Raw genomic sequence first — 14,125 nt, forward strand, 5'->3', positions numbered from 1 at the left:
GATCGTTGGGCTGGTACCACACCGAGGAGTTCTGGGAGCGCCGTGCCTCTGATCCTGGACCAGCACGCCGCGTCCTCCCCGCCAGGCTGCAGCTGCTCAGGACAAATGGTCCCGTGGCGCTCCCAGCAGCAGGAAATGCTCCTCAATACGACGTTTACGACTAAATCCAAACACGAGCTGCTGTCACCGCCGCTCATCAGTTCCTCTCACGGGCTGCTGGTGGCGCTCAGTCTGAATCAACCTGAATCAGTCTCTTCCTGTTTGACTCAGAGTCTGGATCACTGAAGCAGCGTGTCTGTTATTTCAGAGGAAGCTCTGTAAAAACTCCTACTGAAGCAAATATTCAGTGTTTTTCTCACTTGTAGTCAGAAATATGTCAGTGAACCGGATCAAACCACAGTCACATGATGAGGTGCTGAGTTTCTGGACTCCAGACGCTGATGTTTAAAGAGAAACTCAGAGTAAATCAGTAAATCTGTAAATCTGGAGGAGTAAGAGATTCAAGCCTCTCTTTGCCGGTGATTTCTCCACATTTGTCTCGTGGATACGATCATTAATTAGAGTAATCAGATGTTTTCACCAGAAAATGAGACAAACACACTTTTCCAGGTTAAAGCCACCAGTTTATATTTAACCCCAGAAACAAAAACAGAGTTAAAACCAGTTTACTGATCATCTCCTGTTGGAGGATGATCTTTCTGGATGGGTCAGTGTCGTTGGGTTGGTGAGCGGCTCTTTCCATCAGACGTAGCTCACGTTAATCTGTTCACAGAGTTTAGGAGCTTTATCTTAACGTAGAGGTCTTTATGAAGGATGGGCCACAGATCAGAGGAGTTTCCAGAGTCCTGCAGAGGTCTGGTCTGCTGCGGCCTCCGTGTGGTGAAAGCTCCTGATGGTGGTAAAGTCACGGTGTTACTGTCAGCGAGCTGAGGCAGAGATGGTCAGAGGTCTGAAACACCTCTCCTTCCTTTAAACTCCTCTGTCTGACTTTGTTTTTCATCATCTGCTGATTTAAAGTCAGACTGAGCACCAGCTGTGTCGACCTTAACCAGTCAGGTCTGGACAAAGTTTGGGGACAAAGTTTTTGGTGCAGAGCAGAAAGTGAGCGTGTTGGAAACTTCTTTATCATCCTCCACCCTCAGAAACTCTCCAAACTTTCCTCCTGTGGATTTATTTCTCTCTGTTCTCTGGGTTTCTTCTTAAATCAGCTCTGATGGTAAAAATCTGTGCAGTAGTTTCTCCTCTAGTTTGTTTTTTTGAGCTTTGGTGAAATGACCTCCCCCGCCGCGCTGGTTGTTTGTGTGTGTGTCTGTTTGTGTACCGTCCCTGCAGTCTTGAGGTTTTCTCCGTGTCGTGTAGCTGGACTGGAAGCCGCTCCCCTCGCTCCCCTCGGTCTCCTCGCTCCCCTCGGCGCGGGGACTCCAGCAGCTGGCAGAAATAAACATAATGAGTTTTTCAGCGTTGTGGCTTCGCTCAGAGCTCCTTTGAGTTATAGAGACGTGGAGACGTGGAGCGGTGGAGCGGAGCCGCGGCGTGCCAGCCCAAGGGAAGGTGCATCAGGAAGTATTCACGGCATCAATCAAACAAAGATGGAGGATGAAGACGGATTAGACGGCGGTGTCATAAATCTACGAGCACTTCAGGAAGTGTTTGTGTGTTTCTCTGCAGAAACTCCAGATGGATGTGGACGACGTGGTTAGAGCTGCTTTTGTTTTAGACCTGGGAGTGATCCGATCATTAACCGACACCAAGAAAAACCCGCTCAAGGCCGTACGTACGCTGTAGCTGCCTTCGCTTGGCGTCTTTGAATGATTCAAACAAGATTTAAGATACAGAGATTTTAGCTTCAAAAGCAGATTTTTCAGGTTCACCTCTTTGAAAATCCAATCTGCTTCAAACAGGAAGCTCAGAGTTGGTTTCTGCATTAAACTCTTCTTCACTCAGCTGATGTGGATCCCAGAAACTTTCTATCAACCCCAGCATGACAGCAGGAGGAGGACGTGATCTTAGCATGAAGCCAAGCGTCTGTAACGCTCTCTGAGTGCTAAGCCCCGCCCCCTGCCAAAAACGATTAGAGATAAAAAAAAGCCTAACTAAAGATTATAGAGAAAAAAAAGAAATTACAGTGATAAAAGTGAGATTACAGAGTGGAAAGAACGAGAAAAAGGGGAGATTATAGAGGATAAAGAGAGATTACAGAGAAAAAGAAAAAATTCAGAGATAAACGAGATAAAAGAGATTACTGAGGTAAAACAGAGATTACAGAAAAATTAAAGAGATTATAGCGACGAAAGAGGGTAACAGACAAAAAGACAGAATACAGTTATTAGGGATGGGAACCTTTCTCATATAAAACGATACGGTACCAATGCCTGGTACCTGGTAATCAGTACCGGTACTCATCGGTACCAATTTTTGGTCCTTTTTTGTGTTTCTGTGATAAAAAATATACGTTTGTTTAATAACATATTTTTTTATTTTTCAATTTAACATATTTATTCTTTAATATTTAACCTTGTAATGCTGTGTTCATGTCCAGCATGGAAAATCTCCCACTCTTCCACTCCCTCACAGTCACTAAGACGCATTCAGGTACCTAAACATGGTACCTTTTCATTTTTCGTGAATTGGTACCTGGTACTTTTGACAGATTTCGGTCGGTACCTATAAAAGTACCTAATTCGGTACCCATCCCTAATGGTTATAGAGATTACAGAGATAAGAAGTTATTACACAAATAAGTATAAAATAAAAAAATGTATAAAAAACATAAAAAAGAGATTACAGAGAAAAAATGAGAGATAATAAAATTACAGAGGGTTGGTTAAATAAAATATGACAGTGATTAAAACCGAGATTTCAGAGATAAAATACAGATTACTGAGAGAAAAGACATGAAAGAGAAAAGACATGAAAGAGAAAAACAGATTTCATTAAGAAAACTTTTCACAGGGATAACACATTAAAGATAGAGCACTGTGAGATCACAGACTGAAAACAGACTAAGGAGAGATTTTAGATGTCTGAGATTTAACAGGGAGTTTGCAAAGGTTATAGAGAGATTACTACGGTGGCTGATAGGGGACAGCAGATCTGCAAAAGCAATAACAGAAATGCAAAAACAACAACACTACGAGGTTGGTAATCCCAACATTCACAGAAAAGTTGTGAAAAGAAGAAAATAACAGTTTTCTTTAACTTCAGCCATGATAAACGTAGCTCTGATGTTAGCATGATGACATGACTGATTCATGAAGCTGAATATAAGACCACACATTACCCATTAATATAAAAATCTTAGTGCTATGAAGGATATCACAAACCCATACAAAGCTAAATTTATCACAGCAGAAGCTAAAAGAGAAAATGTTTGACTTTTCACCGACCTGAGCTGCTGTAAATCATTTTTAACATCACTGAGAGCTGCTGTCAGCCTGAGGAGGCTTTGTGAACCTGGACTTTAGGGCTGAAGTATGGTTCGGCATGTGTGAACGGCCGGTGTGACCTGAGACTCAGAGGGGTCAGGCTGGTTTCTGCTGCGCCTGCTCAGTGATGAAACACACACTTCCTGTTGACGAGGAGGTTGGTTTGAAGGTTTTTACTCATCACAGTCTGTTTGGGTTATTACCTGGGCACTTTTCAGGAAACTGTTTCCCACCTGGGCCATTTAAAGCCCTTCAGACTCTGCTCAGTTTGTGTTGCAGACTGTCAGCGGGAAAGGTCAGAGTGCGTCTGAACGCAGTGGATCCTGACGGGCTGCAGCTCCTGGTGACATTTCACCGTGAATGTCACAGCGTCTCTGCAGCTGCACGGGCCATCTGCCGCTAACGGCGCCCACTTCAGCACGATAAGGCAGCGCCGTCTGAAGACGATTCAGGCAGCAGTAAATTTAGATCAGTCACTAAACTCACAGAAGACTCAGAGGAGACGCTGGGTAACGGCTTTGAACAGGAGGAGACCACGGAGGGTCACCATCAACCAGGGAGGAGGAGAAACGAGTCTGAGTGACTCACTCTCCCTCAGATTATAGCCTCACACACACACACACACACACACACACACACACACACCACCACTCTTCATTTCCCTCCTCCTCCTCCTCCTCCTCCTCCTCCTCCTCCTCCTCCTCCTCCTCCTCCTCCTCCTCTTTTTCATGTCCTCTGGGTGTCATCAGCTCTGACCACCCTGAAGATAAGACACTGTGGATCCAGGAGTGTGTGTGTGTCTATTTGCGTAAGCACCTGTAATGAGCACCACGTGTGTGTGTGTGTGTGTGTGTGTGTGTGTGTGTGTGTGTGTGTGTGTGTGTGTGTGTGTGTGTGTGTGTGTGTGTGTGTGTGTGTGTGTGTGTGTGTGTGTGTGTGTGTGTGTGTGTGTGTGTGTGTGTTACAGCCTAGCCTAATGAAGCCCAGGCTATTATTTATTTCCCGTGGCCCTGTCGCTTGGCCAGTCGGTGCACCTGTGTACACACACACACACACACACACACACACACACAGTCACACACACACACACACACACACACACACACACACACACACACACACACACACAGTCACACACACACACACACACACTCACACACACACACACACCATCTGTCTGTAATGACCGCTCTCCTCCTCGCCGTGTAGCGCTTCGGTCCCTGGAGTGGTCATTAGACCGGAGAAGGAGAGAGTGACTGAGGGAGGGAGGCGGCACTCGCGGCTCAGACTTGGAGCTGGTTTTGGTTTGTTCTGCTGGGTTTTGGGGGTGGGGGCGGGGGGGTGGTAGGAGGGTCAGGGAGGGGTGGACCAGTGGTCCTGGAGTCGTTGCTCTTCCTGTTTCCTGAGCACAGAGGAGGAGGTGAAACGTGTACCTGAGCTAACTGACCCAGAGGAGGACGCTCATCACGCTGAGGATGTTCTCACTGAAACCCGGTTTATTCAGCCAGAACGGACAGTGGAGGGGGCACCTCTCAGAGACTGTGCCCCCCCATGGTCCTCCCCGTTCTCAGCAGGGAGCCTGCTCCTATTATATCCACAGCACTTAGCTTCCTGGCCTGGTGGCCCTGCCCAAATCCCTTCATGGCTTCAGCTAATCCAGCAGGAGGAGGACAGGGAGGACAGGGAGGACGGGGCCGACAGAGGGGGGGGGGGCAGGCAAACAGACAGCTCAGACCCCCCCCCAAAGTGAGATCAGAGCTGAGGGTGAACTTCCCAGAAACCAAAACTGTCAATACGTCCTGACCCGTTTCATGACGCAGCCAGAACCTGAGTTTGTGTCATACAAGCAGCTTCAGTGTGTGTGTAGGTGTGTGTGTGTCTATGTGTGTGTGTGCTGGGCTCTGGCTCTGCCACCAGTCGTCTGACGCCTCCACGCCTCCGTCTGCTCCTCCAGTCACAGGAGGAGCAGGTTCAGAGGGAGCTGACGCTGAATTATTCAAAGGTGTTTGTGTGTGTGTCTCTGCAGGGAGCTGAATGGGAACAACCTCACACGCGTCACCAAGAGCGACTTCGCCGGACTCAAGTACATCAGGGTTCTGTAAGTACTGGCCTCCATGTTCCTGTAGACACATGTCAGAGTGTGTGTGTGTGAGTGTGTGTGTGTGTGTATGCACAGACCTGCAGCTCAGATCAGCTCAGACCCGGTGAAGTGGATCTGGGTCTGTGGAGAGTCCTGCTCCAGAGTCCATTACGCTGCAGCTGCAGGGGAGTAATGGACTCCTCCCCCACCCTCCCCCTCTGATGGAGGAGCACTTTCTGAACCCTGGACACACACACACACACACACACACACACACACACACACACACTCAGGTGAAGCACTGACCCCTCAGATGAAATTAAACAACACTGTGACAGCGAGTCTTACAGTAGTTAAATGTCTGTTTGTGTGCAGCAGTGTGTGTGTGTGTGTGTGTGTGTGTGTGTGTATTTGTTAAAACACTGCAGGGGGAGGGGCTTTTTTTGACTCTTTTTATCCTTCCTCTTGTGTCAGTTTTAGATTGTAAATGTATAAAAGAATCACTCAAAGTCTGTTTATTGCATCAGGGCTTCTCGACTTTCTCGGGAACCTTCATTTCAACAAAAATCAACAAAAACATTTTTTTTTCACGACATCATAAAATGCTCTGGTTGAAATTATATCCTTTGTGGTGTCAGGGTTGGTTTTGACCCAGTCATAAAAATAAGATTATAAAGTAAATTTTAGAGCCAGAATAGAAATCCTAAGTGTACTGTCAGCTAACACACTTAGAGCCACCTCCTCTCCAATCACGTGAGCTTCAGGGGATGCTCATTGGCCAGTAAAAAACCAAAACAAACAAAGATGGCATGTCCACCATGTCAGGTCACTTCACTTATTTGACTTGCATGCATTAATACTTTGTGTTATGACCTGTTCTGTGTTTCAACATGTTCATATTAAAGTCCTATTGCTGACATTTTTATTTTCTTGAAGAAAATATATGGGTGGAAAATGACCCCTAACACCATAGATGTTATGATAGTTAATCATTTTAAAATGAAAAAACAAAATCAAGCAAATTAATTCAGAGATGTTTTCTATACCCCTGAGTAATGTTCAGGGAACACAACATCCTTTCATTCATTTATAGGATTCTCTTTTTTTAAATTGAAATCAGGAGGTATACTTATAAAAAAAAAAAAAGAGTCCAGAGACCCACAACAAAAATATTAAACCCAACATTTTATGGATTTTGAATCCTAACAAGGTAACCAAGAGGTGAGAAAAAGATTGGATGATAAGTTTTTGTTTTTGGTGTATTTTAAAGCTGATTTAAGACACGGATTGAAACCGACCTGTTAACACCGGGGATGGTAACAGAAAACCAACACAGGAGGAAGGTTAAGCCCCCCCCCTTCCAAAAACACACTCACACACACACTCACACACACACACACACACATACTGACACACACTCACACACACACTCACAGGGAGGTTAAATGCCTTCATGTCGGCAGCTCGTCACTAACAAGTAAGAAGGAAACCACTCTGAGCCAGGAGCTGTTCAGACAGAGCCTCTGATCACACACACACACACACACACACACACACACACACACACACACACACACACACACACACAGTGTGTTATGAACATGCTGTAGGTGTGTGGTGTATTCTCCTCTGGGCTCAGGGTTTGACCTCAGCAGCATTTAGACTAACAGCAGGTCGACCTTTGACCTCTCTGACCCCTGTGACCCCTGTGACCCTCAGAAGGAGCCGAACAGGAACAGAGTTTATCTTTACAGTCAGCTGCTGTCTCTCCTGTCAGCCCAGAATCCACTCAGCTGATTTACCTCCACACGCCTGTGTGTGTGTGTGTGTGTGTGTGTGTGTGTGTGTGTGTGTGTGTGTGTGTGTGTGTGTGTGTGTGTGTGTGTGTGTGTGTGTGTGTGTGTGTGTGTGTGTGCAGACTGTACGCCCTTTCACAGCCTCTGAAAAACTTCTCTCAATCCAAACGTCCTCATCACAGTTTTTTCCAGATCAATCTAAATTCATGAGAAAGAGATGGAGGAGGAGGAGAGCTGCTCCTCTCTCTCCTTATTCACAGGAGGAGAGCTGCTCCTCTCTCTCCTTATTCACAGGAGGAGAGCTGCTCCTATCTCTCCTTATTCACAGGAGGAGAGCTGCTCCTCTCTCTCCTTATTCACAGGAGGAGAGCTGCTCCTCTCTCTCCTTATTCACAGGAGGAGAGCTGCTCCTCTCTCTCCTTATTCACAGGAGGAGAGCTGCTCCTCTCCTTATTCACAGGAGGAGAGCTGCTCCTCTCCTTATTGACAGGAGGAGAGCTGCTCCTCTTCTTATTCACAGGAGGAGAGCTGCTCCTCTCTCTCCTTATTCACAGGAGGAGAGCTGCTCCTCTCTCTCCTTATTCACAGGAGGAGAGCTGCTCCTCTCTCTCCTTATTCACAGGAGGAGAGCTGCTCCTCTTTCTCCTTATTCACAGGAGGAGAGCTGCTCCTCTTTCTCCTTATTCACAGGAGGAGAGCTGCTCCTCTCCGTGTTTACGGAGCGCGAGCAGTGATTAGCATTTCTATTCGATGGGGAAGGAAGCCCAGACTGCTGAGTCGCAGCGCGGCTCACAGGAGACATGAGCGTGTGTGTGTGATGAAGGAGGGCTCTTGTTGCTCCTGCTGGATGCTCCTCCTCCTCCTCCTCCTCCTCCTCCTCCTCCTCCTCCTCCTCCTCCTCCTGCTGGCCTCCTGTTATTGTAACACTTCCAAACCATCCAGAGCTGTCGGAGCGTTAGCTTTGGCAGAGGGGCTGCTGCGTGTGTGTGTGTGTGTGTGTGTGTGTGTGTAACAGCCTTGATGTCCTGCCTGCAGCTTCCACACACACACACACACACACACACACACAGGCTTCTTTCCCCTGCTTGTGCCAGTCATAAAAACCTTGGAGCGCCTCCTCGGTTTCTCCTCCTGCTCTCTCTGACCTCCTGCCCACCTTGGGTCTGGTCCGGCCCAGCAGCTGAACCCAGAGGACCACACCAGAGCCTGGACCCGGACTCTGCGAGCCACCTTAAAACTTTCCTGGCTGCTACTTCTGCTTCTCCTGCCAAGATTCCTGACGGTGCCCCGGGCCCTGTGCGCTGCCCTGTGTGTGTGTGAGAGTGTGTGTGTGTGTGTGAGTGTGTGTGTGAGTGTGTGTGAGGTGTTGAGTGTACTGCACCCAGCTTGAACACACATAGAGGAAGAAGTCTGGACCCTCAGACCCTCAGAGCTTGTTGTGGCTCCGCCCACAGGCTGGTGTCACATGGTCTCTCCTCCTCTCTGCAGGCAGCTGATGGAGAACCAGATCACGGTGATCGAGCGCGGAGCCTTCGACGACATGAAGGAGCTGGAGAGACTGTGAGTATGAGCAGCAGTTACACACTTTAACATCCTCTCTGAGCCTCACAGGAAGTCCCGCCCCCCTGTCGCTCCTTCAGCTCACATTAACGAGTCGAGCAGGAGGAAGCGCTGAAAGTGGCGTGTTGAATCTGAGCCACTTCCCTGTCGTTTCCCTGTGGTGGGGTTGGTAGACCGCGGGCGTAGCGTGGGCTGGGAGTGTTTTTATTAGCTTAGCCTGACAGGCGTGCCCTCAGAGGCTCCCCCACCACAGGCCCGGCTCATCTGGACAGCACCAGGACTCCCTGACGGCTCGTAAAGCGTCTGGAAACACACGCAGACAAACACGATCCACCTCACCTCAGACCAGCTCGTTAGCAAATCAATAGAGTTCGCCACACGGAGACCTGCGCCGCAGACGACGAGCCGTGGAGCACACACAGCGGTTAATTTATGAAAGGCTTTCCCCTGATCTGAAGCCACATTAACAGTTTACGTTACCTCCAGACCCTGCTCAGATCCAAACACCAGGAGACGAGTCCGTGTGCCAGACCACTGTGGAAACGAGGCGGCTCCTTTCTGTAACGCCGAGACGCCACGATCCCAGCAGCAGGTGTGAGCAGAGAGGAGCAGAGGAGAAATACCAAACACACACTTAGGCCGCATTTCCACCAAGCAGACTGGTTCAGTTTGTCTCAGTATGGCGCGTGTTTTGTGGCGTTTCCACTGACTATTCCCGGGACAGATCCCCAAAACCTGAGACGAGCCGTCCCACTTTTTGGGACCCTTCCGTATGGGTGCCAGACTGAACTGATCCGCTCTCAGAAGGTGGAGCTACAACACTGCAGACCGTTGATCGGTCCAAAGAATGGTCACTTCCTGTGTGACAGCAGTGGCTGTATTTCTCCTGGTGACTCACAGACTTCTCTGAAACAAAGTTTGATTGTTGTTTGTATCAAAGAAACGCATGACAATCACAGAGAGGACGAAAACAATTCATCTGCGATTATTTTATCGATTAGTCGACTAATCTACTGATTAATTGGACGATTAGTCAAGCAATTATTTTTCTGTTGTCCGATTATTTCAAAACCATGTTTCCCAAATAAATGCCAAAACGATCTCTGTCATAACTCCACAGTCCAATAGGGCTGCGGCTAACGATTATTATTAAAGTCGACTAATCTATCCATTATGTTTTTGATTAGTCGATTAATCACGGTTATTTTGTGTTTCAACCTAATTTGTCCTTTCAAATGTGCAGACCTTTATAATTCAACCTGTGTACTTCATTTTCACTGTTTTTACCCAGAGTTAGGTTCTCTCCTCTGATTGGTCAGCCCTGTGTCATGTTTGTTTGTTTGTCTTTATTTCATTCATGATGACATAAAAATATAAGTACTATAGAAAAAATAAATAAATCTGAAAATGAATGAAGCAGGTAACAGAGAAATGAAGTTGTTGTTCAGTGTTGGACAGACCTCTTATCAGTGACTTTGTTCTTGTTTTCTGATGTTTATTTGTTTATTGGGGCTTTGCTCTCTGTATGATCCCGTCTGACTCTCTCCCAGCTCTCCATAACAACGCGTTTAGCTTCATTTCTCTACATGGGTTACTTCACTCCGCCCCTCCTCCTCCTCCCGCTGAGCGTTAGCGCTGCAGTGTGAGCTTGAGAGTGAGAGCCCCTTCAGATAAATGTCCTCTCTTTTCTAAAGTTAGGGGAGTTTTGACTCTAGTTTGTGGCTCAGATCCTGAAAAACTGTCTGTAACAGAGAGTGAAGGAGACTCTCTAAATCACGTTATCAGACGCTAAACTCCGGGAGCTGTCAGGCTGTCCAAGCCGGAGATGCAGAGCCTCCGTCAGCGCACAGCGCTCTCTGGGAGTGGAGATTTTTCCTCATTAATATTCCTCACGTATGAACTTAGTGATCTTTACCCATAAAAGTCTCCAATAACACAGCACCTCATGCTGTGAGCTGAAGTTACAGATGAGTATTACCCCCTGGTGTTTGATTTCACCACGTGACAACCACAATACCAACAATAATACAACACATCGACTGTTAAAATTTGCGTTGATTCATTTTTATCGTCGACTTGTTGATTATGTCGACTTATGCTGCAGCCATAGTGGAAATGCAAACAGAATCAGGCTTAACTGAACCAAACCGTGCCAAACCGGACTGAACCGACCCGAACTGCTTGGTGGAAACGCGGCTTAAACCTCCTCTCAGCGTGCACAGCCAGTGGCTCAGCTCCCAGCATCTGTCTCAGCGACGGCGTCAGAGAGGCCTCCAGGTTCCCAGCCTCAGCTGCTGCTCTGCTCCTGTGGGCTCCTGTGGGCTCCTGTGGGCTCCTGTGGGCTCCTGTGGGCTCCTGTGGGCTCCTGTGGGCTCCTGTGGACTCAGACGGGCTCCTGTGGACTCCTGTGGACTCAGATAGGCTCCTGTGGACTCCTGTGGATTCCTGTGGGCTCCTGTGGACTCTGACAGCCTCTCAGGGAGGAGGGAGCCGAGCTTCCCAGCAGATTAGCCACAGTCTGCTCCTGGTTGTCTTAGTGGGTGAATTTGCATAAAGCCTGCGAGTGTTGGACGCTGGTGGTTTGACACGGAGGCCCTCGCCAGCTGCCCCCCCCCCCGTCAGAGCCTCCTCTGGCTGAAACAGGCTCATCCGTTTCTAATTTCATTCACTAACATCTTGTTCTAATGCTTCAGCCCAGATCAACGTCCAGATGAGAGGAGGAGGTAACTCACTGCTTTAAACAGGAAAGTTTCTTCCCTCTGACTCTGGGAAAGTTCACAGAGCGCTGGATCCAGCGGGCGCCGCGTCGTAATTTAACCGAGCAGAGATAATTTACGGCGCTGACTAAAGTTTAATTCCCCTGAACTTTCAGAGCGATATTTATGTGACAGTCAGTGCACACGGAAACACAATAGCCTGTGGCTAAGCCCATTCTACGGCAGCTAGCAGAAATTATTCACAGCCTACACAAGGGCACACACACACACACACACACACACACACACACACACACACACACACACACACACACACACAGACAAAGTCATTGGGTGATGGTGTGTTTTCCTTGCTGCAGGCGGCTGAACCGTAATCAACTGCAGCAGCTTCCTGAGTTGCTGTTTCAGAAGAACCCCGGCCTGTCTCGACTGTGAGTACATCACACACACACACACACACACACACACACACACACACACACACACACACACACACACACACACACACACACACACACACACACACACACTCTTTGTCTTCTCTTTAATATGCATGCCCTCACTGAGAGCCTCAGCACGGAGCAGAGGGTGGTCTCAGTCTGTCAGATGGGTTCTGGTCTGGGTTTGGTTTGCTCTAAAGTCAGAACCATCAGGATCCGCTTCAGGTCTCATCAGACGGCCTGATCAGGTGGAGTGTGTGAGGAGCAGCCTGTGACCTCCTCAGCGCTCACTCGCTCGCTGTCTGTCAGATAAATTCAGCTGCATGAGTGGAAATCAAAGCTCTGTGCACATAGTTTGGCTCAGACCTGGTCCTGGTCCTGGGTCCTGCTCCTGGGAGCTGGTGTGACTCTGGGACTTGAAGCAGACTCTGAACTCTGATCGAGGTGAAAGGATGTGTGTGTTACCTAACGAGGTCTTTCTGCGTGGTGGAGACGTCTGCAGAGCTCATGGAGTCGTTTATCTCTCCGTCTGAATGAAACGTGTCATCACGGCGCTCTCTGGTTTCCAGTCGCTGAGGCCGACCCCCTTTCATCACACACCCACATACCCCGACACTCAGTGAGCCGGTCCCACAGAGAGCTGAGCTGGTTCCCGTCTGCAGCGCGGCTCTGTGAGGTGATCAGTGTCCCTGTAGCGGGCTGATCCTCTCAGCTCCATCGCTCAGGTCAGATTACCTGGAGCATCTGGGAATCATGAAACAGTGGGACGTGGAAAAACCATTTCCCCTCCTCCGCTCCAGACCCGGGCTGGACTGACCCAGATCCTGGCCTCGGCATCCCCGTCTGTTGATCCTGCTTTTGATGTTGAACACCATCTTGAATCTATCTGTCGCTTCCTGCAACCATCAGCTCGTGTCACCTTTGGTTAGGGTTAGAGCGTCGTCCTGAGGGGGCGGGGCCAGCCTGACGCTGCCTGCTCAGCTGGAGCAGACATGGGGCAGACGGCCTTGGAGGAGCCTGATTAGTCCATCTGGAGCGGCAGGCTCTGCCAGCAGCCAGAGGATTGAGCTGACGCAACTCCTCGTTTCATCCAATCTGACTCCTGCTCGTTACTCGGCGCTGGTTCTCCTCCTCCTCCTCCTCCTCCTCCTCCTCCTCAGGCCCAGACTTTGTTTAAGGTTGTTTAATCGATTCGCTCTGTGTACACACTCATTTGTTGGTTCCCCTGCCTGGATTAAAGCGGGCCGTAATGGACCTTGAAGCCTTCAGGTGGTGCTGCTGTAAATTCCCCGGCAGTGAAAACAAATGTAGGATCAGGGCCATGGAATCGACAATAAGACGATCTGAGCGGCGCCGGCGTTTTACTGACGGCTGCAGTTTCCTGAAGGACGTGGAGCGCCTGAGAACGGCGTCTGGTCGCCTGGGATCAGGAGCAGCAGGAGCAGCAGGAGGAGACAAAGGTTTTTCCTAACGTGTCTCTGAACTCTGGGTTCTGGTTCCAGTCTGATGCGGTTGGGTTACAGCCCCGTCTCGCTCCCGCCAGCAGCTTTTAATGGACTTAAAAGGTTCTGGGTCTCAGGGGACCCAGACTTTCACCGCTGGTTCCTGCTAGTGTGTGTGTGTGTGTGTGTGTGTGTGTGTGTGTGTGTGTGTGTGTGTGTGTGTGTGTGTGTGTGTGTGTGTGTGTGTGTGTGTGTGTGTGTGTGTGTGTGTGACTGATGACGGACAGACAGAGGCTGAACGACAGACGTGTGTTTGTAGATCTGTGAGTCCTCAGACTCTCTCAGGGCTCGGCCCGGTTTGGTCCGTCTGTAGGGCCTCAGGTGGAGCCCTGACCCAGATGGTTTCTCTTCTTCTCCTCCTTTTCTGTTCGTTTCACTCTCCTCCTCTCCATCTCCTCCTCTCCGTCTCCTCCTCTCTGTCTCCTCCTCTCCGTCTCCTCCTCTCTGTCTCTTCCTCTCTGTCTCCTCCTCTCCATCTCCTCCTCTCTGTCTCTTCCTCTCTGTCTCCTCCTCTCTGTCTCCTCCTCTCCGTCTCCTCCTCTCCGTCTCCTCCTCTCTGTCTTCATCCTCTCCGTCTCCTCCTCTCCCTGGTTCTCCTCTAGCGT

The 14,125-nt window shown here is 49.0% G+C and overlaps 1 protein-coding gene across 4 annotated transcripts in view; it reads left to right on the forward strand.

Annotated features, from left to right (window-relative positions):
- slit1a (slit homolog 1a (Drosophila)) overlaps nt 1-14,125 on the forward strand; it is a 123,209-nt gene that overhangs the window by 8,872 nt on the left and 100,212 nt on the right. For all 4 annotated transcript variants that reach the window (XM_074675412.1, XM_074675409.1, XM_074675408.1 and 1 more), the window contains exons 2-4: nt 5,452-5,523; nt 8,790-8,861; nt 11,938-12,009. In XM_074675412.1, the coding sequence (XP_074531513.1) occupies nt 5,452-5,523; nt 8,790-8,861; nt 11,938-12,009 (216 nt within the window). The remainder of the gene's footprint in view (nt 1-5,451; nt 5,524-8,789; nt 8,862-11,937; nt 12,010-14,125) is intronic.

The sequence above is a fragment of the Halichoeres trimaculatus genome, unplaced genomic scaffold (genome assembly GCF_033239565.1).
Source record: "Halichoeres trimaculatus isolate MK-OKI-2021-1 unplaced genomic scaffold, fHalTri1.1 fHalTri1_scaffold_8, whole genome shotgun sequence".
Classification (NCBI taxonomy): domain Eukaryota; kingdom Metazoa; phylum Chordata; class Actinopteri; order Labriformes; family Labridae; genus Halichoeres; species Halichoeres trimaculatus.